The 18,415-nt window shown below is 52.3% G+C and overlaps 1 protein-coding gene across 1 annotated transcript in view; it reads right to left on the reverse strand.

The window, feature by feature from the left end:
* The window catches only part of TNRC18 (trinucleotide repeat containing 18), a 58,575-nt gene that overhangs the window by 7,597 nt on the left and 32,563 nt on the right, over positions 1-18,415 (reverse strand). Inside the window, exons 15-20 of the mRNA XM_034669756.1 lie at positions 8,602-9,035; positions 4,674-4,826; positions 4,200-4,341; positions 2,379-2,496; positions 1,859-1,934; positions 1,666-1,774 (exon numbers count right to left, since the gene is read on the reverse strand). Coding sequence (XP_034525647.1) covers positions 1,666-1,774; positions 1,859-1,934; positions 2,379-2,496; positions 4,200-4,341; positions 4,674-4,826; positions 8,602-9,035 — 1,032 coding nt within the window. The remainder of the gene's footprint in view (positions 1-1,665; positions 1,775-1,858; positions 1,935-2,378; positions 2,497-4,199; positions 4,342-4,673; positions 4,827-8,601; positions 9,036-18,415) is intronic.

The raw sequence follows: 18,415 nt of genomic DNA on the forward strand, positions 1-18,415 counted from the left end.
GGGGACGCTAAAGAAGAGAACAGGACCCCGAGAGGGAGAAGGGGGCCTCAGGAGACAAGGGAGCTGGGGGAACCTGACACGGAAACAGCAGATTCACCGAGAAGTTTGAAAAAGGTAACACAATACAAGCAACAGGATATGAAACAAAATAATATAAAAGCAAGAAGACATAAACATTCAAAAAAAAAAAAAAAAGACTGAGAGAAAAAACTTAGGCATTCTTACGTGACAGCAAGAATTTCAAAAATTTAAGAGAATGGAAGGGCCAGAAGGGCAGGGTTAGTGGAGGAAAGCTCCGGGGAGGCGGAACAGAATGGTGAAGAAACAGATAACCGACAGGAAAAAAGATACAGGCACTGCAGACAGTCCACCTCAGGAGTGCAAGCCCCAGGGAGTGGCTCTCAGGGGGCAGTGCGGGCGGCCAGGAACAGAGGACATTTGCTTCACGGAGCCCTCCGCCCCCAAATCCCCAGGCGTGCACGCACACACACACGCGCACACACACACACACACACACACGGAGACAGACACACACACACAAACCCACATGAAATTCCAGATCTAGGAATGAGAACATTCTAACGTCTCCGGAGAGCAGAAGCAAGTCTCCTACAAAGACGTGGCTATAATCACGGCATCGAACTTCTCCAACAACATCAGAAGCCAGATAACAGCAGACTGCTGACTTTGAAGCAGTAATGGAAAATCATTTCCAACCCAGACTTTATCCCAGCTCAAGGATCTCAGAAGCGCGGGCTAGGAGAGAGCGCTGAGGCACGCGTGTGCTGGAGGGCTTTGCCTCCCGCACCCTTCTCAGAAAGCAACGAGGGAATGGGAACAAGGAAGAGAAAGGCACGGACGCGGCCCGGAAGCCGGAGAGATGGGGTTCTCAGAGGGATGACCAGGGGGAGTCCCTAGAGTGACACCATCGTGATCCGGGGGCCAGAAAGCCGTAGGGGACCTGAATCACGATGAACCATTACCACAGTCAGAGGACCTCCTGCCCGGCACCCCCCCCCAATCCCACCCTCTGCGTCTACGCGGACGCCAGATGGCTGCGGGGAGCGCTGTACTGGGCAGTTGGTCGGTGGGGGGGGTTGTTTTTTGTGACATAATGAACACCCACATCCCCGCCTCCCGGAAGCGTCGGGGCCGCAACAGCTAAGGGGGCGCTGTCTGGGTGTCTGACAACTGTCCCTACATCTTCTGGGGCTCCTGCTATTTTCGACTGCCTAGCTCCCGATCTCTTACTCTGCTAACAGCACCCCAACCATCCCGGGGAGCCACCGTCCCCTCTCTCAGTCCACACGTGGAATCGGACAGCCGACCTCGCTCATCAGCGTCGGGGACGAGACCCACAGCGCTGAGCGAAATCCGCACAACCCAAGCTGGTTCCACCACTCCATCGCACGACTCACGTGGGAACCGAGGGAACTCCCCCCACGACAGCGTTTGTGAAGATGGCGGGATCCCTGAGGACTGGGTGTGAAGCCAGCACCGACGGGAGCACACTCAGCACAGGGGCCTGAGGACTGCGTGAACCGCGCCGGCCCAGAGGCGCCGTAATCCTTCAGCTATGCGAGCCGGCACTGCCGTTCATGTCTGCACCCATCAGGGTTGGGGGGGGCGACCGAATGAGGGAAGAGGAAGCCGGGGGGACCTCACCTCGGACCACGGTGCCCGGGTACAGGCAGCGGTACTGCTGGCTCCAGTAGGCCGCGATTCTGGTCCCTTGCGGCAGGAAGCGAGTGGAGGCCGGCATCACGTCGTTGATCTGGGGAAGCCAAGGGTTGAGCAGCAGGGTGACCAGGACCGGCCCCGGCCCCCACCCACCCAGGGGCCTGCCGCCCGGGCTCACCGCCTCCTGCAGCAGCTGTTCCAGGCAGTAGATGTGGGGCCGGTTCCCGCGCTCGCCCTCCACCACCACACGGTATCTGCAAGGCCACGGCATGTGTGGGGTGAGGGGACAGGCACCGCGGACCTTCCCAGAGGGACCCCTGCCCCTCAACTCCTGGCCACCCGCCCGAGCGCCAGCTCTGTCTCCCAGACCACCCAGCTGTGACGTCGGAGCCGGGGGATCTGCTGACGCCCTATACAGACCCGGGGCAAGTCTCTCCCCTTCCAGGTCTCAGTTTCCTCTGCTGTAAAGCGAGGGTCTGTGGGTCCAAGAGAGGCCAGCACATCCCCCTCGGCCCTCGCACAGAGAGCGCCAGCCCCCCGGGGCCATTTGCCTGGTTCTACACAGAAGCCGCGGCTCAGAGAAGCAAAGCCACCTGCCCACAGAGGCCCGGCACCCCCGGACACGGGACTGGCTGAGGGTCTTCGGACTCTGAGGCTGGCGCTACCCCCCCGCCCAGTCCCCTAGGTCCCCCTCTCACATGTCCGGTGAGTGCACGGTCTGCACGTGCCCGGCATACAGCAGCTTGTCGTCCATGGGGATGAGCACACGCAGGCCGTCCTTCAGCTCGTCCTTGTCGATGATGCAGGAGCGCGGAGCTGCAGGGGGGTCGGCGGGTAGGCAGGGCTGGAGCCATGGGGCAGCCAGGAGACCTGCCCTCCCTGCGCGGAGCCTCCCTTCTCCCTCTGCAGGCCATGTGTGTGCCCCCCATGTGTCCAGACAGGCCTTGTGCAGGGACACGCAGTGGGGCCATGAGCAGCCCCTCCCGTCCTGACCCTCCTCTACCCCAAAGACTGCAACCCTTCGGGTCCGGGCAGGAGGCTCCAGGTCATCAGCCCCCCGCTGCTACCCCTTCGGCCAAACCACCACGACTTTCCACCCAGAGTGCCATTTGTTCCGGTGGAAGCCAAACCCCCCTAGCCAAACTTCCCGGCGAGGCTGCCCTCACTGGTCCCGGCCCGCCTCCTCACTTGTCCTCATCCCAAAGCTGCCTCTACCCTTGGCTTAAAAGCCACCTGCTCCTGGCACCCCAAATCCAGACGCTCCTCAGTTTCCTCCTTCAGCCTCGGCCATACTGCTTCGGATGCCCGGGCCCACTCTTCCTGCCCCAGGGGACCTTGAACCCCGCCCCACCCTGCTGTGACCAGGCTAGAGAAACCCAGACAGCTCGCTGGGGTGGACAGAACGGCCAGCCCACCTGTCCATCGCTGCCTGCACCCACCCCCCTACCACAGCCCCACCGTGGGTGCACTGGACTTCCCACCCCTCGACACTAAGTGTAGCCACCTGACTTCCTCTGGCCAGTGGCATGAGGGGGGTACTGATCAAGTGCCGATTCTGAACCTAGGCCTTAAGAGGCCTCGTCAGCTCCCACTTGCCCTGTGGGCCTTTAGCAGCATGGTCAAGGAGCAGAGCAGTCCCTCGAGCCATCATGCCGTTGTGGGAACAAGCCCACACGATACCTACTGCCCTCTACCACCAAGGAGCTGTTTGTTACACGGCAACAGCTGACTGATACACTCCCAACCAGGCGATGACGTGCCTCAGCCCTGCTCATCCTCTTGCCCCGCACTTGCCCCACCCAATTCACGGTCTCAGCCTCTCGTCCAAGCTCCAGACCCCTGGGTCCAAGTGCCAGGCTTACATCGCTTCCCTGGGACGTCCTCCAGGCACCCCAGACTCCAGTCAGCAAGGCACAGCGCAGGATCTCCCCCTGCTCTCTCCGTGCCCACCCTACCACCACCCGTCCGCAGCCCCTCTCATCTGCTCACACAGCCCACACACCCCACAGCCCCCCTCTCCCTCCCGATTAGCCCAAACCCACTGCATCTCCCTCTGTGCTGCCCCATGGCACTGCAGCCCATCATCTCTCGCCGGGATCCCCACAAGGGCCTCCTCCCTGGACTCCCTGTCCGCCTCCAGGCCTCTCCCATCCACCCTTGACAATCCAGTCAGCACTTTCCAAGCTAATCCGACCGCACTGACCTTCCACTTACAACCTCTGACAGCATCTTAGTTTCATCAGGGCAAAGACCAGACTCTACCCATGGCCCGCAAGCCTGTGCCACCTGCCTCTGCCTCCTCCCCCCCACGGCTGTGCTCCTGCCCCCACCAGCTTACCAAATCAGAGCCAAACGGGCCTCTCTCGGTTTACCGCACACACCAGGCCCCACCCAACCCCAGGCCCCTGCAGGCGCCCACTCCTCATGCTAGCTCAGCCCCCGCCCACCTCCCCCCACAGGGGACCCTCCTGTACCCCCACACCACCAGCCGGAGCCAACACGGCATTGCGGGTACTTACCCGGAGTCAGCGGCCGCTCCACAGCCCCGCCGCGAGGCAGGTGCTCATCCTCAGAGAAGCTCGAGTCCTGGTTGGGCTCGAAGTCCTCCTCGGCAGCCATGCTCTCCATCAGCTTGCTCACGGCTCCCCCCTTCCCCCGATTCTGGGGACAGAGCACAGCAGGCCAACGGCTCAGGATGCGCCATGCCCAGTCCTGCGGCTTAGGACCCTCCCTGGGAACCCGGGCTCACAGGCTGCAGGGGCACCTGCCACACGGGCAGCGGGGGTGCAGGTGGCCCCACCCCGCAGGCCAGAGGGAGGGCACCACGGGCCCGCGAGCTGGACGGCCACGCCTGCACGTGGGGAGCCCGCACCTGCAGACACAAGCAGGTCGGAGCATGGGCAGCCTGGCCGGCGGCTAGACAGCGTGTGGGCAGCTCGCCCCTGTCTGGGGGGTCCCACGGGGACCTCGCTCTCGGGCACGGCGAGCCTTACCTCCTTCTTCACCTCCTTCCCTTTGGCCTTGGCCTTGCTCCTCTTGGCAGTGGCCGGGGGGCTGGTGTGGGGAGCCCGGGCCTCGGGGGGCAGGGCGGGAACACGGGGTGGGGGCAGCGCAGCCCCTGAGCCGGCCTCCTTCCCCTTCTTCTTCTGGGTGAGGAAGCAACAGAGGTGCCATCAGAGGCCATCCTCCCCCACCACTCGCCCTCCGGGGAGAGGAATGAGACACCTCCCCTCCCTTTCCGCAAGTATGTCTGTTCTTCATCTTAACTGTTTTATTACCACTATATGCTGCTTGCTATAAAAAGGAAAAAAAAAGTACCAAAGTGCATATAGGTGCAACTTCCTGTCCAGCGTACCCTATCAAGTACACAGCGCTAACCAGAATCACTAGTGGCTGCCTGGCGCATCCTTCCAGAACTTTCCACCAGCACTACAACCACGTAAACACACAGGTTATACAAACACATCTGCACACACACGGTATTTTTTTTTTAAACACAGATGGGAATTTATCAAAACTCCTGCTTTGCAACTCCGCCCCCCCCCCCCCCCCCCCCCGCGAGTATGTCTGATATACACAGAGACTGCCTCACTTCAGCGGCTGCTGTGTGTGCATTTGGGAGCGGGCGCAGGTCACTGAACCACCGCCCAGCGAAGGATGCACAGGCGGCCCCCACTTTGCTCTTCCAAGTGATGCCACAAGAATAGAACAGTACTGGTTAGTTCCACGGCACGTTCCAGAAGGAGCAGGCAGAAGCCTTCAACTGCCTCGGCCCCAGCAGCAAGGGGAGAGCCACGCCCACCCCGGCTCAGTGGGGTGGGAGGGGCCACACACACACACACACACACACAGCCCAACGGCCTGGAAACTGGTCCCAGAGCTCCCACCCGCTCCGCAGAGCAGTGCCAACAGCCTGCCGTCCTGGGACCTTAGGGAAACCTGGGCCATCACAGATCCAGTTACAAGCTTTTAGGCGGGTGGCGGCGGGAAGAACCAAGTGGGGGTACTTGGTGCAAGAAGCAAGCTCAGGCTACCGTCTGCACGACCCAGGGGCGATGGGCAGGCGGCAGTGTCAGGCGGGGGTGGGGGGGTCACTTTATGCTTTTGAAAAGACACATTCCTGAAACAAATCCACCAAGTCCAGGGACCAGAGGATGTGGGAAATGAAGAAACAGAAAGAGAATCCCAGGCGCATGTTAAAAAAGACCACAGCGAAAGTCACGGCTTCCCACCAGACGAGTGACATCCCCAGCACACGGCATCTTAAGGGACAAAGTAGACGACAGTACAGGGATAGGAGGTATTCGGCGTGGATCCCCATTTGCGGGGGGAATAGACAGAATTCTGCTTTCTCATTTCAGATGTGTGCCTTCATCCTGTTCACATTTCTGAGATCGGAAGGCATCCCAGGGGCGGAAGGAACATCTGTAACATGGTTCTGTTGCCTTTTCCCCCCAAACATCTGTCGTGAATAGAGAGCTCACCCTGCGGCGTCCATCCCTGCAGCTGTGCACACGGGGTGGGGGAACAGCAAGCCAAGTTCTGAGGGGACTTGTGTTTTCTTCCTTTTCTGCATCCCCCAAATCACTGTTCTAATCACACAACACTGATAACTGTGTCTTTCCTGCTGACCAGAAAGCCCCTTTCTGGGAACCTTATTTTTTTTTAATAAGAAAAGACCTCCAGGGGTGCCTGGGTGACTCGGTTGGTTGAGGCTCTGACTCGTGGTTTTGGCTCAGGTTGTCATCTCAGGGTCCTGAGTTCAAGCCCGGCTCAGGCTCTGTGCTCAGCAGGGAGTCTGGTTGGGATTCTCTCTCTCTTTTTCTGCCCCTCCCCCCCAAAATAAAGAAATAATCTTTTTTAAGAAAAAGTAAAATAAGGCTGATGGTAATTGGAATGTACAAGTCTAAAAAGGATACGAAAGTGTATCTCACAAAACTTCGAACGCTGGTTGTTCCTGGAGTGATTTCATGCTATCTGATATTTCTCCTTTTGTGGATAATTAGCCTGTTCTGTTCTAGTCTTTCACTGTGTCGCCACAAGGCTGGGGTTGGGTGAGCCCCTGCTCCCCTCCCCGACACAAGGTGCTGCATCTTGGCAAAGGGCCCAGGGGCCAGTGTGGCCCAGGGGGTGTTCAAAGGTCAGCTTGGATGACTGTTAGCTGCCATGACCTTGGCGGCAGCAGTGGGGGGGGGTGTGTGTGTGACAAGCCCACCTACAAGGCACAGTTAATATGAGTAACCCACCTCACAGGGTCTCATGATACGGGGACACGGTAAGAAATACATACTTGGTCTCAGCCCCTGGTTCCTGACCCAGAGCTCCTAAGGCCCTCGGGATTTCCTGGATCACAAGAGCGTCTTTTGTCCTAATGAGGTGACTGCGGGAAGTCCCTAGCTAGCCCCGAGATGGGGGCCGCTCACCAGAAACACCAAGCCAGGAGGAGAAGCCGGGAACTCTGCGCTCCAGCCCACATCCTCCGGAGAGCGCAGAGGGTCCAGGGTCTGAGTTAATCATCAATCGTGCCAGTGTGATGAAGCCCCCCTAAAGCCCTACCTGAGGGACTCGGGCAGCTTCCGGGTCGGGAGCACCTGGAGAAGGCAGGGAAGCACCACATCCTCCCCTGCCCCGTCCCTCCCTGGGTGCCTCTTCCATCTGGCTGTTGCGGAACTGTGTGCTTCCCGATAAAGGGTCAGAGTAAGGAAAGTGCCTCCCAGTTCTGTGCGTCCCTCCGGGGAATTATCGACCCTGAGCAGCGGGTCCTGGGAACCCCCCACTACACGGCCGGTGCGTCAGTCAGAAGCACAGGGACAACCTGAGCCCCGGGACTGGCGTGTGAAGTGCGGGTGGACTGGAGAAGGTCCTGTGGGACCCGGCCCTCCGCCAACTCCAGGGAGTCCTTGCTAGAAGGGTCATGGGTGGACAAAACAGGTTTCCCTTTACCAATAAAGGACGTACGGGTGGTAAAGGGGTGAGAGCCTGCCTGGGCCCTATCACGGACCACCTGGTGAGATCATCAGGAGCATTCCGTACTATTCTAATACCTTCCCTCTGAGGCCTGGAAAAGCTGAGAGGGCTTCATCCGTGGACAAACAGGTGACCACGGATCACCGCGGAAGACCCACAAATGCGGCCCCTTCCTCACTAGCCATTACGGGAAATCAGTGCTGAGTCTCAACCCCGTCACGACGTCCTCTAGGACGTCATTGTTATCCGAGAGATCATCCTCCGTCAGGGTCAGGGGCGAGGAGCCCACTGCCGAGCACTGGCTGTTAGGTCTGAACGCAACCACTCAAAGCGGGGATGACTGGCCGTGAGCTTCCTAGCAGCCCGAGCAAGGAGGGGAGCAGGTCTGCATGTCCTGGAGTGCTCAGAAAGCAAGCATTCTCCAGCTGGGAGCCCAGGCAGAGAACTCAGGGCGTTATGACTTCCACTCACTTCTGGAGAACTGAGGTTCTCCTCCAGGTGTGGGTTGAGGCCACGCACCACAGCAGAACCGACAGTGTCAGACTTTGTCACCAACAGAATCACTACCACGTAGCACGTGGCCATAACCACAGAGACCCTGACCTAGGGTTCAGGCTCATCACTCGACGTGACAGCACTTACTTGACCCGGCGACGGGCACCTGTGTGGGAGACCTTTCTCGAGGAGCACACAGAAGGCCTCCCTATCACATGCGGGGAGTTCAGTATTTTGATAACTGCATGTCAGGCTGGCTGTTTTCCTTTGGGGTCCCCGCACCTCACTTCCACGTGAGAGACGGGAGGTGAGGGCACCGCAGTAAGGGAGGGGTGCTCAGCGCCTCTGAGGCCAGGTCTCCGTGCCTGCCGCCCACAGGGGGGCCCCTGCAGCTGGGGGGAGCAGGGCCCGGGAGTTGGGGTCCCTTCCCGCCACCCCCACCCCCGCACGAGCCCCTACCTTCCTGGGGTCCTTCCTGTCCTTGGCGCGGCCGGTGTCCTTGCGAGGGCTCAGCGGGCCCCCCTTGCCGCAGCGGCTGGGCTTGGTGGCCGCGGGCGCCGTGCTGCTGGGGGCCGGGGTGGCGGCGGCCGAAGCGTCATGCAGGAATATGCGCTCGCTGCGCCTCCGCGTCCACAGGTCGTCGTCGCTGGCCTCGGGCCCCGCCTCGAAGCCGGGCTCCTTGGCGCCCCGCAGCTTGCGGGCCTTGCGCCCCTTCTCTGCCGCCAGCTTGGCCTTGTCGGGGCTGGTGGGGCCGGGGCCCCGGGCGCTGGGTGCAGGCGAGGCCAGGGAGGGGCCTGGCTCCCCCAGTCCCTTCTTGGGCCGCAGCAGCCCGGCAGGGGACCGCTTCCGCACCTTGACCTCGCTCTCCGAGTCGGTGTACTCAAACTCCGTGCCTGCGTGCGGGACGAGGGCAGGGGCTGTGGACAGGGGCTCCCGGGACCCCCACTTCCCACCCACCCAGACACCCCGGCCACCAGCAGAAGGCCACAGTCCCTCCCCTCCTCCAACGGAAGCTTCTCATTTCCAGGAGAGGCACCTGAGGCCCAGAGGAGGAGGAGGAGGACTCACCCGGCCACACGCTTGTGAGTGGCAGGTCCTGCGGGCCCCACTGCTGTCCCAAAGCCACGCCCCCACCCCACCCCGTGGCTGCCCAGACTCTGCTCCCACCCCCTCCCCCTCCCCCCCAGGACATTATCTGGTTATGTGAAGATTCCTGCCTGGCCCCACGTGAGCTTCCCCTCTGCCTCCTGTGTGCCCCGTGGGAATCCCAGAAGCCAGGGCAGGCTGGAGAGGCCTGAGGCCCGCGGGGGCAGCAGGTTCAGGGGAGGCAGGTGGAAAGCCCACATGAAATCCCCAAGCCTGGCGGGGCCTCTCCTCCACTTTCTGGTGCCGCTTCTCAGGGCTGGGAGGTCCCTGGCACCCACCCCCTTTCAGAGGGTAGGCCTCACCACAACTCACACAGCCCCCGGGGCCTGGCCCCCTTCTGCCACCCCTGAGGCTCGTCCCATCCCACAGACAAGGGCCCAGGCACAATCCAAACCCTCGAGCTGCTGGGCTCCTTCACACACAAACCTCTCTCCAATACCCAGCTGTGCTCCATCCCTTCGAACCTGCAGGCCTTTGCTTCTCATGGCCCCTCTGCCAGAAGCACCATCTCTCCTGGCCCCCACCTGGAAACCCGCAGTCTCCCATCTGAGAAGACCCGCTCAGCACCCTGGGGAACCCTCTGTCCACACCTCCATCACCGTCACCACAGGCACATAACCCGCTGTTAACATCCCGCCCATGTCTGCCCATCCTGTCCTGCTCACCCCCCCCCACCGGACGCAGATGCCCAATTTTACTACCCCAGGCCTACTGACCCCTGGGTAGCCAGCGGCCTGCCCTCCAGGGCTCCTCTGAGAGGCCCAGCCCCATCGCCCCACAGAGGCAGCCACCACAGTGCAGCCGGGCTGAGAGGGGGCATGCTCCGTGGGAGGGAGCCACTGGCAAAGCTTAACGATCCCATTAATTAATCTTTTGTTAACAGACTTCCCACTGCACAGGGGGCTTTCATGGCTGATTAGGGTCTAGGCCTTAAAACGCAGGCTGGAGTTCTGCTGCTGGGTGTGATGGAATGAGGCCCCACCTGACAGCAGCTCCCCCCCACAGCCCCCCGCAGAAAACCATCAGAAAACCTAGGTCCAGTCCAACACTGCAGGGCCAGCGTGCAGGGCGCAGGAGCGCCGGGTGGACGGGGCAGTGACGGACGGTGGACACTTCCTTGGGAGAGGGGAAGCTGGAGCTGCGTGAGTAAGGTCCTATTGTAGGATAAATGTTTGATGAGGCCAGTGAAGCAGCAGGAACAGTGCCCGGGCGGCGGGGGGGGGGGTTCTCTGGAAGGTCTTGGGGTGAGGACAGGCATGAAGCCCAGATAGCAGGGAGCATGTGCTGAGGCCTCACTGCCACATGGTGACACAGCAGGGAGTCAAGTCTGTGTCCTTGACTCCCGCCCAGCGTCCTGTGCTCCTGCCTCCTCCCCAGGAAATAAGGCAGTAAAGGAGGAACAGACAAGGAAAAGCACAAAAGATACAAAACAGAAGGGCACGACACGAAGAGACCAAAAGTCAAAGGATGAAAAAGATATACCATGCAAATGGCAACCGAGAAAGAGCTGAAGTGGGTACACTGGATACCAGACAAAACTGGCCTTACGACAAAAATTGCTACCAGACACAAAGAAGGACATATTTAAATGATAAAATGGTCAATCCGTTAGGAAGCTATAGATGAACATAATCAGGAAACACATTAAAAAAAAAATTATACACCGTAACCAAGTGAAATTTATTCCAGGAACATAAGGTTCGTTCGATGCGTAAGGAAATCAGTGCAATGTACTATATTAATAAAGGACAAAACCACACGAACACCTCGACAGACACAGAAAAACTAAAGGACAAAACCTAACACTCTTTCATGACAAAATCACTCAAACCAGGAATAGAAAGAAATTTCCTCAACCTGACAAACACGTCCATAAAAATTCACTGCTAACATGACACTTACTGGTGGCTGAATGTTCTCCCCCTATGATCAGAAGACATACCTGTTCTTCCCACTTCTACTCAACAATATATGGAAGCTTCTAGCCAAGGAATTTGGCTAGAAAAAGGAAAGGTATACACATCTGAAAGGAAAAAATAAAACTATCTCTATTTGCAGGTGACATGATCTCATATCACAGAAAATATATTAAAGAATCTACTTAAAACCTACTGGAACAAATGAGTCCTGCAAGGTTGCAGGATACAAGATCAAGATACAAAAATCAGGGGCGCCTGGGTGGCACAGCAGTTAAGAGTCTGCCTTCGGCTCAGGGTGTGATCCCGGCGTTATGGGATTGAGCCCCACATCAGGCTCCTCCGCTGTGAGCCTGCTTCTTCCTCTCCCGCTCCCCCTGCTTGTGTTCCCTCTCTCGCTGGCTGTCTCTATCTCTGTCCAATAAATAAATAAAATCTTTAAAAAAAAAATCAATTGCATTTCTATACACTAGCAATGAACACTCCAAAAATGAAAAGAATTCAATTTACAATAGCCTCAAAAAGTACTTACAAATAAACTTAAAAGAAGTGCCAAGACTTGTACAGTAAAAACTATAAAACACTGTTGAAAAAAATTAAAGACACAAATGAATGGAAAGACAGTCCGTGTTCATGGACCGAAAAATTTACGTTGTTAAGATGCCAGTACTCCCCAATACCATCTATCGATTTAACACAATTCCTAATCAGAATCCCAGTGGGCTTTTTTGCAGGAATTCACAAGCTAATCCTAAAATCCACATGGAATGCAAGGGTCTCTGAGGCACCAAGACAGTCTTGAAATCAAAAGAACAACAAATATGGAGGACTCATACTTTCCAGTTTCAAAGCCTCCTACAATGATCCCTACGGTCATCAAGACGGTGTGCTACTGGTCTAAGAACAGATATAGATCGATGGACTGGAACAGAGGGTCTGGAAATAATTCTTCATATTTATGTCCAGTTGATTTTCCACAAGGGCACCAAGAGCATTCAGTGGGGAAGGAATTGACTTCTCAACACAGGATACTGGGACAACTGGCTCTCCATATGCAAAAGACCCCTACACATCACTCCATAAGCAAAAAAAATTTTTTTAAAGATTTTGTTATCTATTTGACAGAGAGAGAGACAGCCAGCGAGAGAGGGAACACAAGCAGGGGGAAAGGGAGAGGAAGAAGCAGGCTCCCAGCAGAGCAGGGAGCCCGATGTGGGGCTCGATCACAGAACCCTGGGATCACGCCCTGAGCTGAAGGCAGATGCTTAATGACTGCACCACCCAGGCGCCCCTCCATAAGCAAAGATTAACTCTTTAAAATGAATCACAGACCTAAATATAAGTCACAAACCATAAAACTTTTAGGAGAAAACAGGACTAAATCTTTGTGACCTTGGGTTAGGCAATACTTTTTTTTTTACATGAACACCAGAAGTATAAGTGATATCTTTGGACTTCTTCAAAATGTGGAACTTTAGACAACTTACAGAATGGGAGAAAAAATACTCGCAAACCATGTTTCTAGTGAGAGAGTTATAGCTAAATATACAAAGAACTCTTACTCAACAACAAAACGACAAACAACCTGATGAAGAAATAAGGATTGAAATAGGCATTTCTCCACAGACGAATGGCTACTAAGCCTATGAAAGGACGCTCAACATCAGGACAAATGCAGATAAAACCACAATGACATCCCGCTGTGTACCCACTGGAACGGCTTCCTCGCCAAGAAATAAGGCATCATCAAAAAGACACGTAGTAACGGGTGCTGGGGAGGAATTGCGGAAGAAACTGGAACCTCACAGGCTGCTGGTGGAAATATACAATGGTGCAGCCACTTGGGAGAAGAGTTTGGCAGTTCCTCAGAAGGTTAAACATAAGGTTACCAAATAAACCAGCAATTTCACCCTTCGATTTGTAGCCAGAACTGCAAACATGTCTATGCAAAAACGTGTACATGAATGTTCACAGCTGCATTATTCATGATAGCCCAAATATGGAAACAAAAAGTAGATAAACAAAATGTGGTATATTCATAAAATGGAGTATTATTCAGCCATAAGGTCTGAAGTCACCCAAGAAGAGACAATCAGAATAGACCCTTAGCTATAAAAGAAACTGAATCAATAATTAATAACCTTCTAATACAGAAAATGCCAAGCCCAGATGGGTTCACAGTTGAATTTGATCAAACTTTTAAGGAAGAAATTATACCATTCTCTACAATCTCTTCCAGGGGATAGAAGCAGAGGGAATACTTCCTAACTCATTCTATGAGGCCAGAATTACTCTAATACCAAAACCAGACAAAGACACTACAAGAAAACTAGACCAATACCTCTCATAAACACAAATGCAAAAAATACTCAACAAAATATCAGCAAATCAAATCCAATAATGTATGAAAAAAAATTATACACCACAACTAAGATTTATCCCAGGTATACAGGGCTTGTTCAACATTCAAAAATCAAAAATTAATTAATGTAATCCATCACATCAACAGGCCAAAGAAGAAAAATCTCGTGATATTAATAGAGAGAAAGCATTTGACAAAATCCAACAAGAATTCATAATAAAAACTCAGTAAACTAGGAATAAAAGAGAACTTTCTCAACTTGAAGAAGAACACCTGTAAAAACCCTACATCATACTTAGTGGTGAAAAACTAGATCAGGAACAAGGCAAGGATGTCCAGTCACTACTCCTTTTCAATATCACACTGCAAGTCCTAGCTAGTGCAATAAGACAAGCAAAAGAAAGTATATTGATAGGGACGGAAGAAATAAAACTGCCTTTGTTTATAGATGACATAAGTGTCTTATGTAGAAAACCTGAAAGAATCAACCAAAAAATCTCCTGAACTGATAAGCAATCGTAGCAAGGCTGCTTTTACAACCTTCATACATGAAAGTCGTCACTTTCCTACATACTAGCAATGAACAAGTGGAATCTGAAATTTAAAACACAGTACTGTTTGCATTAGTACTCCCCCAAAATGAAACACTTACGTTAAATCTAACAAAAAATGCACAAGATCTATGGGATGAAAACTACGAAACTCTGATGAAAGAAATCAAAGAGGACTTTCCATGTTCATGGATAGGAAGACTTGATATTGTCAAGGTGTCAGTTTCTTCCCAATTTGAGCTATGTTTTCAATACGATTCCACTCAAAATCCCGGAAGTGGATATCAATACACTAATGCCAAAGTTTATATGGAGGGTCAAGAGACCCAGAATGGCCAACTCAAGATGGAAGAAGAACAAGTCAGAAGACTGGAAAGTATCTGACTGCAAGGCTTACTGTAAGGCTACAGTAATCATGACAGTGAGACACCAGCAAAGGAAAAGACAAATCAATGGAACAGAAAAGAGCCCAAAAGTAGATTCCCATTAAGGTAGTCAAAAAATCTTTAACAGAGGAGTAAAGGCGATACTATGGAGAAAGGATATGTCTTTTCAACAACTGGTGCTGGAACCAGTAGAGATCCACGTGCAAAAGAAGTGAATGTAGACACAGATCTTACACCCTTCACAAAAATTAACTCAAAATGGATCACAGGCCTAAAGGTAACACACAAAATTCAAAAACCCCCAGAAGATAATGTAGGACAAATCTAGATGACCTTGGGTCTGGCGGAGAATCTTTAGATATGATACCAAAAGCCCAATCCGCAAAAGCTGGACTTCCCTAAAATGATACATTTCTGCTTTGTGAAAGACGCCATAAAGAGAATGAAGAGACAAGCCACAGACTGGGAGAAAATATTTGCAAAAGAACACACCTGATAAAGGACTGTTTTCCAAAATAGATAAAGAATTCTTAAAATCCAACATTAAGAAAACAACCCAATTTAAAAAGTGGGTCAAAAATCCTAACAGACACGTCACCAAAATTACAGATGGCAAATATGCACATATGAAAAGATGTTCCAAATCATGTATTAGGGAAATGCAAATTAAAAGAAGATACCACCACACACCTAGTAGAATGTCCAAAATCCTAAACACTAATCCTAAATGCTGGCAGGGATGGGGACCAACAGGACTTGTCATTCATTGCTGCTGGGAATACAAAACGGTGCGTCCACTTTGTGAGACACTGTGGCAATTTCTTACAAACAAACCTCAATGGACTCCCACCACATGATCCAGCAATCACATGCCTTGGTATTTACCCAAAGGAGTTGAAAACTTATGTCCACGTGCAAAAAAAGCTGCACACAGATGTTTACAGCAGCTTTCATCAAAACTGCCAAAAGTCGGATGCCACCAAGATGTCCTAGACGCCCTTGAGTAGGTGAATGAATAAACAAACTGTGGTCCATCCAGACAATAGAATATTATTCAGAGCTAAAAAGAAACAAGCTACCAGGTCATGAAAAGACATGGAGGAACCTGTACTGCATACTATTAACTGAAAGAAGCCATCTGGAAAGACACCATGCTGTAGGATTCCAACTACCTGATGTTCCAGAGGAGGCAAAGCTATGGAGACAGTCAGAATACCATGACTGCCAGGCATGCGAGCAGAGGAGAGAGATGAACAGGTGGGGTACAGAGGATTTTTTGGCAGTGAAACTACTCTATATGATTCCAAAATGGCGGCTATACACCATTACACATTTGCCCAAACCCACAGAAAGTACAACACCAGCAGTGAATCCTAATGTAAACTATGGATTGTGGGTGACAGTGATGTGTTAATGTAGGCTTGTCAGTGGTAACAAAATGCACCATTCTAGTGGGAAATGTCGATAATCAGGGAGGCTGTTTATGTATTGGAGGCAGGAGGCATAGAGGAATCTCTGTATCTTCCTCTCGATTTTGCTATGAAGCTAAAACTGCTCTAAAAAATAAAGTCTATTAAAAAAAATGAAGTATTGATATAACATGGATGAACCCTCAAACAATTATAACAAATTAAGCCAGACACAAAAGGCCACATGTTGTATGATTTCATTTATGTGAAAGTCCAAGATAGGGAAATGCACAGAAGACAGAGAGAAATGGTTGCCTAGGGTTGGGGGGGGGATGGGAGAATATGAAGAGCGAATATAAATGGGTATGGGGTTTCTCTGTGGGGGCGAGGATAAAGATATTTCTGAAATAACATTGTGATAATGGTTACACACCTCTGTGAATACAATAAAGGCCATCAAATTGTACACTTCAAATGGTGAATTTTATGTTACGTGAATTATATTTCAGCAAAGCTGTTATTTCTGAAAAAGGGTAGATTTAAGCCTGACCATGTCAATCATTACATTAAACATTAATAAATTAAAACACTTCAATGAAATGACAGAGATTACAGAACAGATTAAAAAGAAGGACCCAGGGGCGCCTGGGTGGCACAGCAGTTAAGCGTCTGCCTTCGGCTCAGGCCGTGATCCCGGCATTATGGGATCGAGCCCCACATCAGGCTCCTCCGCTATGAGCCTTCCTCTCCCACTCCCCCTGCTTGTGTTCCCTCTCTCACTGGCTGCTCTATCTCTGTTGAATAAATAAATAAAATCTTTAAAAAAAAAAAAAAAAGGACCCAACTATAAGAGACTCACTTTAAATATGAAGACAAAGGTAAAATGACAGTAAATTACCAGTTAAAGATATACCACGCAAATAGGAAGCATAAGAAAGGTGGAGTGACTGTTCACTATCAGATAAAAGGGACTTTGAAACAAAATGTATTAAGAGAAAAGAATACTTTATAATGATAAAAGGACCAATTTAACAGGAAATCATAAATGCATATATGCACCTAATAACAGAGCTTCAAATACATGAAGGAAACATCCACAGAATTAAATTACAAGGAGAAAGAAAATCCTGCGATCATAGCTGGACCTTTTATACCCAGCTGTAAGCAACTGATAAAACCAGACAAAAAGTAGCAAAGATTCACAAGATCGTAACATTTTCAATCACACTGCCCTGCCTGATAGAACTGAATGATTTACAGAACACTATATATAATGACATCAGAATACGCATTCTGTAAGTGCACACTACGAAATACCACAGACCCTTAAATTTTTTCAGTTTTAAAAGATTGAAATTATACAGAGTATTTTCCCTGACCAAGATGGTATGAAGTTAGAAATCAGTAATAATAAAATAACCAGGTATCCTCCAACGATATTCAGAAAATAGAAAATACTTCTAAATAATCATTGGATGAAAAGTAGAAATCACAAAATAAATTAAGAAATATGTTGAAGTAAGAGTAATAACGAAAATAGGACAACAGAAAATGCGTGAGATGCAGCTAAAGCAATGTTCAGAGAGACCTTTCAAGGTCTCCACAAGGAAAGAACGTCCCAAGTTGACAACCTAAGCCTGCATGTTAAAAGATAGGAAATGGCTGGCAATTATATCCAAACAGAAGGAAGGAAATAATAAAGAGCAGGAAGTCAATGCAATTGGTAACTTCTAGCCACACTGATCAAGAAATAGAACAGAAAGAAATTACTTGTATCGGCAATGCAAAAGGAACATCACTACAGACCCCTCAGAGTTAAAACTATAAAGGGGGGACTCTCTGCCAATACAGTTGACAACCTGGATAAAGTGCAGAAGCCTGCCAGGCCTGAGACGGCTGGTGCATTTAGGGATGAGGATGGGGGTTGTGGACAGGACGATGATGTCTGGGTAGCCACAGCCTGACGGTGGGGGGTCAGACAGGTGGAATGTGACCATGGGGCAACAGGGAACCAGTCAGATGTTCTCAGCAGAGAAGTGGTCTGATCAAGTTTGAGCTTTGAGAAGAGCCCTCCAGCTGCTTAGATATAAAGAATACCTGAGAGGGGTGAGCCAGGAGGGAGGCCAGTGCCACTGCCCAGGGGAGCCAGGCCCAAGTCCCCAGGGAACAATGGCAAGACATGGTGGGGGTGAGAGGGAGGGAGAAGGAAGAGGAAGGAGGCAGGGTCGGGGCCTGGAGACTGTAGAGTTGCCAGAGATGGGGGCCCACAAGGCAGTACAGGCCACAGGAGGAGCTTCCGTCTGTCCTGTAGCCTGCAGGGCATGAAGCCAGGGGCAGCTGGGGAGAGACCCGCCTGGGGGAGACCCGGGCGTAGAGCAGGGTAGCACCGCAGTTCCCACTCTCCCTGTCCCAGCCCCTGCCAGAGGGCCTCACGTGGACCCCGGAGGTTCAGAAAAGGGCAGGAAGGCCAGGCCGAGGACTTGGCCCCGCTGAGGCCAAGGTT

The sequence above is a fragment of the Ailuropoda melanoleuca genome, chromosome 10 (assembly GCF_002007445.2).
Source record: "Ailuropoda melanoleuca isolate Jingjing chromosome 10, ASM200744v2, whole genome shotgun sequence".
NCBI lineage: Eukaryota > Metazoa > Chordata > Mammalia > Carnivora > Ursidae > Ailuropoda > Ailuropoda melanoleuca.